Consider the following 5,967-nt stretch of genomic DNA (forward strand, 5'->3'; position numbering starts at 1 on the left):
TTTGATACGGTCTCAACCATCAACATGATTTAACGTTCAGTAGGCAGAGACTCAGACCAGATTTCTCATAAAATGTTCAGTCTCGTACTGAACAACATAGATAGGGGATTTTTGTATCTATAAATTCACTTCATTAGCATAGGATAGAAAGTTATGAATAGGATGACTTCCGCTTCACCTTGCTTGGAGTATAAAACGTAAGGTTGGATTTAAGCCTAGCGTATGGATAAGGGATCCATTTAGCCCTTAAGTGTCTTTTGGAAGCTCCCATGAAGGGCATTAGAAGTTTTGTGAGCATATTAGAAGGCAAACTTGAAGCCTAAGTGTGCATATTCAGCAGACCGACCTAGATCCGCAGCTCTAAGAAACCAAAACAGATGAAGACAGGCCTCGGAGGGGCTCATCGCACTATTATTCAGACGGAAGTAAAAGAGACGCACGGTTCCCGCGGCGGAAACGCAGAACGCTTCCCAACGCTGCGATCCACGGGCTGAGCGTGGGGCGGGCTCGACAGTGTGGGAATAGGAAGGTCCTGGGTTGAAACGAGCTTGGTTCTAAGAGCTTTTCGGAGCGGGCTTTCAAAAACTGAGCCGCTTCTCCACCAAAGATATTGGAAGCGGCACCTGGGCATAGAGCGCAGGCAGGGGAGGTCCCGCACGAGTCAGGGACTAAGCCAGTGTTGGACCTGGAAGAAGGTGTTATTTATTCATAATATATGATGAAAATCAGAGGAGCAGACAGAGTTCCTCAGTTTTTCCTTTGCTGGACAAAATTTAGATCTGGGTCGGCAGAAACAGAGTCAACTTTGCCCAAGTCTTCCTCTCCGAACTGACCTGTCCCCTAGTCTTCCCCACAGGTCCCTCATGGCACCACGGTACTTGTCACCCCCAACCCGGGGCAGGTAGTCTCTGACCTTCAAAAATCATGTTTCCAAACTGCCTATTTTCTCTAACCCTTCAAATCTCTAGACCAAGATATTTCTGGATTGCTTACAGTTTCCGTGACTTTGGGCAATTTGTATTTGCCAAAATATGAATTGGGCAAATAAGGATGCTACCGCCATGACAGGGCTGATCTGAAAATTCAATGAAAAAAAAAAATGTACATAATATGCAGAACAGTCCTGACATGCCAGAGCTTCTCAATAATATAGCAGCTTATTATTACTTTGGCTATTTAATTTAAAAGAGCCAAACTCTTTGTATTTTTTTAAAAAAACTATACAAATATAAATGGTTATTAGATATGAATTGACATTTTAAATGTTTAAAAGATACCCAACTCTTATTGTTCCAGCAAATCCTTGAGAGGATGTTGTTTTTCCTCATATCCAGAGACATCCCACCCAAGCCCCCACCATTGGTTAAGTAAGCTCAAAATTTAAATCTGTCTACATTCATCAGAAAGACACGATTAGAAAGAAGACTATAACCCTTAAATTACCTAAATCACAATATCTTCTCTCTGATACATTAAAAAAAAAAAAACCCACAAGAAAAGGTTTATTAACGGATACTTCGAATCCTCAAAAATATCAATAATATTGATTAATAGAAAAGGCCATCCTGAAAAGTATCATGATTTGCCTTTTTATAAGTAGTAAACAATTACAGAGAGTAAAAATAATAGTGAAAACTACACCAAGCTTAGTCGTCTATTTCTACCCTTTGTTCTCACGCTCAAGAATCCTAAAACTAACTCCATACTGTGAATTTCGAGTCTGTCCCCAGCCAAAGTAACAGACTTAATGCACCATTAATCTGGTCTGCTCTCAGCCACCAATTGAAATAGTCACAGTCATTCGACTTTTAAGGAAAAGACAGCACTGCAGAAGTACGTTCCAGAGGTCTTTTCATAAGAACCGTCCCGTGTGCTCCATCTGTACGTACAATCTGCTGGGGTATTTTCAGCCAGCTTGCCTGGGCAGATGAATGCGTACAATTAGAAAGCAACCTCACAGGCATTCAATAAACTGCCTTCGTGATTACACTCAGGAGAGTCCCTTTGGATGTCAATAAAAGCCTAGTTTTCTGCCTGTTAGCTAAATAATTGACAACAACTAAAAATAATCAGAAGCGAATGAACGAAGTCAGAGACGAGGTGTTAAGAAAGAGCACATTAAGATTCTAGCGGAGGTGCCCCAGGATGCTATCGCCAGCTATTCCTCTAGCAACTGGGATTTATAATCTGCTCAAGTCCATGGTTACCCTTCTGTACAGAAAAAAATAAAAAATAAAAATAATAACGCTATTCCTGATCTGCTATTCGAACCACATATGACGGCATGCTGAAACTGACAAGGACACGAGGTTTTGGCTCGTTTGAAAGAATTTCTTACTTGCGTTTATATTTTGTGTTTCCTGGTTTGACAGCTTCAGGAGAATCTAATTTTGGGAGGTGGAGGTGGGGGGCGGGGCTGAGATCGGGGGAGGGAGATGGGTAACAGCCTTTTTGGTCTGGTGAAATCTTTGTGCTATTAAAATTCTAACGGCTCTCCCAGATAATTTTGTTTCCCTATTAACTGACTCGGAGAAGGTATGGTAAAGTTATACGGAGAGCCCATCTTTCCTAAAATGTCCTTTTCATATTTCTAGCTATACAATGCTCATTCATTTCAGAAGCTATTGACCTTTTAATTTCAAAAGTAGTTCAAAAAATACTGTTTAGAAGAAACTCGCATAGATACTTCTTGTGTTTCTCAATAGGCTTTAAAAATCAATTTCAGATACTTCTCATTTGTAGCCACCTTCTCTTTTTTTCTGGTAAACCGGGACTTTCACGATAAGCAGAAGAAAGACCGAGAGTGAAATGTGCATGTAATTGAATTCGGCGCCACTGATGATGGCTGAAGCGAAAACTTTTTTTTTTTTCCCTGTCAGAAAAGGGATGATTGATCTCTAGCATTAAGTAAAACACAAGTCGGAGAAGCCCAAAGACAATGAAAGAAAGATTGGGTGACATAACCTCCCACGTCTTTTAAAACTTCAAGGATCTCTTACCCTTTACCTTAACACATTTAAAACTTTCCAGAAAATGGACTCTTTCAACCTGCCAGTCCTATACCTACAACTCCTCAGCGGTAAGCAGATCTTCCCTTTCCCAGAGTAAAACTAGGATGCCACGGGGTGAATACACTGGTCTTTATCGTAGCTCTAGGTGACGATCGCCCTCATTGCCTAGAAATAAACTCCCATCCACTCTCCACCCATGGAAGTGGGTAGTGTCAACATTTCATTAACACTCCTAATCTAGTGCCTCCCTCCTGCCATCTCTCTCTCTGACACAGAATTTCTCCTGGTGTTTAGCTTCCTACCAGGTCCCTTGCCCCTTATGCCTGCCTTGGAAGAAGAATGGGAAAGACAGGGTATGGATTCGATGACTCACATGCGGGTAATGCCTAGTTTATTTTCATTTATTTATTTATTTATTTATTTATTTATTTATTTATTTATTAAAATTATTGGGGCGACACTGATTAATAAAATCAAATAGTTTTCAAGTGTGCAATTCAATAACATGTCAGATGTCTATTTTTGTCTATAAAAATACACGTGTGTAATAGTCCTCAGATTACCAGATAAATCCCTAGTTAGTTTAGATTCTGCCTGGGTACTTCTTTTCAAACACCCCCTTCCTTATGCCAGTGTTTTGGAAGTCAAGATAATCAGAAGCACCCTGCATCACCAAAGAATCAAGCCCTCCAAGTTATTTATAATGAAGAAGTCTTCAAATTTAGCATTATTATTTCTAATCCATTGACTACTAATCAACACTCTTGTGAGCATAGATGTCTCCAACCTTAGAACCTCACTTACATGATGACAGAGTTCGATTACATAATTAACATACCAGCTGATAATCCAATACTAGATGTTTTGAAAGTTACCCTCACCTGGAATTTAAAAGCAGAAGGAACAGTATGCCCGTGCAGTACAAAGTTCTGTCTGAAGCACAAACTTACTGTTGCTGATGGTGTCTAAATGTTTCTCTTCTGAGGTTTTCTTGGAGTCTTTTTTTCTCCTCTAGTTTATTGCTCTGAAATTACAAATATCAAAATGGAATCTATTAGGAAAGCTCACACAGAATCATGATGTTGAAATCATCCTTAGGCTTAAGTGGCGTCATTAGTCCAACGTGGTACCTACCAGGACCTCCAAGAAGATTCCCTCTCACTTCCTGTGGGCACTACACCGAAAGCCAGGAGCCCCAAGTTCTCTCCATGCCTCCCCTCTTATAACTTGACTGGTATAATCACAAAATCAGTATTTCACATTTTAATTCCTTAGTCTAAATGAAAACAACATTCACATTGTAAGCAGTGTTTTCAAATGTTCTGAAGGAAACACGAAACGTCCACACCAAGTGTGTTACATTAAACTTATAATCAATGGTTAAATAGTTCATACTTTAAAATGTATGTATACACTCGCGTTCCACTGACGCATTCAAGAAAAGATTTTCAATAAGCCAACCCAACTCCCTTCTGACTGAGAAGCAGAAACGTAAAGCTGTTGGGAGATTGAACAGCAAACGCCATTAAAAAGCTATCCACTGGAATAGAAAACAAGTTCTCTCCTTTTTTTAATTAGCTGTTTGGAGAGTCCAGAGACAAAGCGCTTCATATCTGATATTCCTGTCGCCACGGCTCTGGCGTATTTTAATCCCACTTAAATGACCCAGGAACACTCGCTTTTTGCTCACTATGACAACCGTCTTTTCTTTTAAAACTTCCCTCTGAAAAACAAGTAAAATTCCTAGATGACAAATTTAATGGGGAATGGAAAGAAGTCCTATGACACAGGAGAGACTTGAAGTTTCAAATAAACCGAAAGGAGACGTGAGCAGCTGAGTTTTCTCTAATGACAGGGACCGTTTGCACATCAGGAAGACCTGTGACAGGGGACTGGTGGGATCACCTCTCCCATGCCCTGACTTGAGTGGCTCCATCTTTCCAAGAAGGGGAGCGATGATTCAGATGGTCTATTTCCTTGAAAACCTTCATTCGCACAGAACTATTTACTAGTCCCATTTTGAAAGGTAAAGTGGATGATTTCAGGTTCAGAAAAAGAAAGGAAATTTACTATAACCCACATGAATCAATTAGAATAGAAAGCAATTGAATGAGTAATAAATCACAGTTCTAGGAAGCAAATTATTAGAGAATTATAAAACCAAATAAACATGAGCCCGAGCTAGAAGAAAATCCTGATTCATGAAACCAAAAGTGGTCAATTGTGATGAGCTCCCAATTGTGATGATTCCCCAAGGCGGGAAAAAACGTAAAAGACAGCACATCAGCAGTAGGTATTGATAAACCTACTTTGAGAATGCCACTTTGAGAGCAGTGAGGAAAAACCACACAAGCATCTAGAGACCAAGGCTCAGTTCCTTTAGCAAGGTTAGAAATTAAAAAAAAAAAAAGCTTTTAATCTCTTCATTAATAGATTATCGCTTAATTCATCTCACAAAAATAGTACTAACTTCTATCCAACAAAAGTCTGTTTATCATACAGAGGTTGATGGAGGAGTATTTTGCAAAATACTAGAGTATTTGAGAGATTGTATTCTATACCTACCAACGTTTAGGTACCCCAATATTTGGATCAGACTGTTTCTTTCCATTTAACAGTGAGTTAAGGAGTCGCCCAAACATACTGACACATATATATACAAATATAGATGTAAAATATCTAAGAACAGGAGATCCAGAAGGAAAAATCATGGAATCGGCCTTAGGAATCAGCGTTATCACTGACTGAGTGACCTTAAATCATTAACATCACTGAATCTCAGCATACGTTTATCAAATGCCTATTATATTTCTATACCATATTAGACACTAGAAATACAGATATGAAGAGAGCAGTGCCTGCTCAGGAAAATTTCGGAAGCTAGCTGGGGACACAGACAAGAAAACAATGATGGAAGTAAGTAAAATATGTTAGGAGACAGAGGTTTGCAAATACT

The 5,967-nt window shown here is 39.5% G+C and overlaps 1 protein-coding gene across 3 annotated transcripts in view; it reads right to left on the reverse strand.

Moving 5' to 3' along the window:
• Positions 1 to 5,967, reverse strand: part of EPSTI1 (epithelial stromal interaction 1) — a 75,613-nt gene that overhangs the window by 43,114 nt on the left and 26,532 nt on the right. For all 3 annotated transcript variants that reach the window (XM_023536348.1, XM_023536349.1, XM_023536350.1), the window contains exon 6: positions 3,962 to 4,035. In XM_023536348.1, coding sequence (XP_023392116.1) covers positions 3,962 to 4,035 — 74 coding nt within the window. The remainder of the gene's footprint in view (positions 1 to 3,961; positions 4,036 to 5,967) is intronic.

Source organism: Pteropus vampyrus, unplaced genomic scaffold (genome assembly GCF_000151845.1).
Source record: "Pteropus vampyrus isolate Shadow unplaced genomic scaffold, Pvam_2.0 Scaffold154, whole genome shotgun sequence".
In the NCBI taxonomy this organism is placed as follows: domain Eukaryota; kingdom Metazoa; phylum Chordata; class Mammalia; order Chiroptera; family Pteropodidae; genus Pteropus; species Pteropus vampyrus.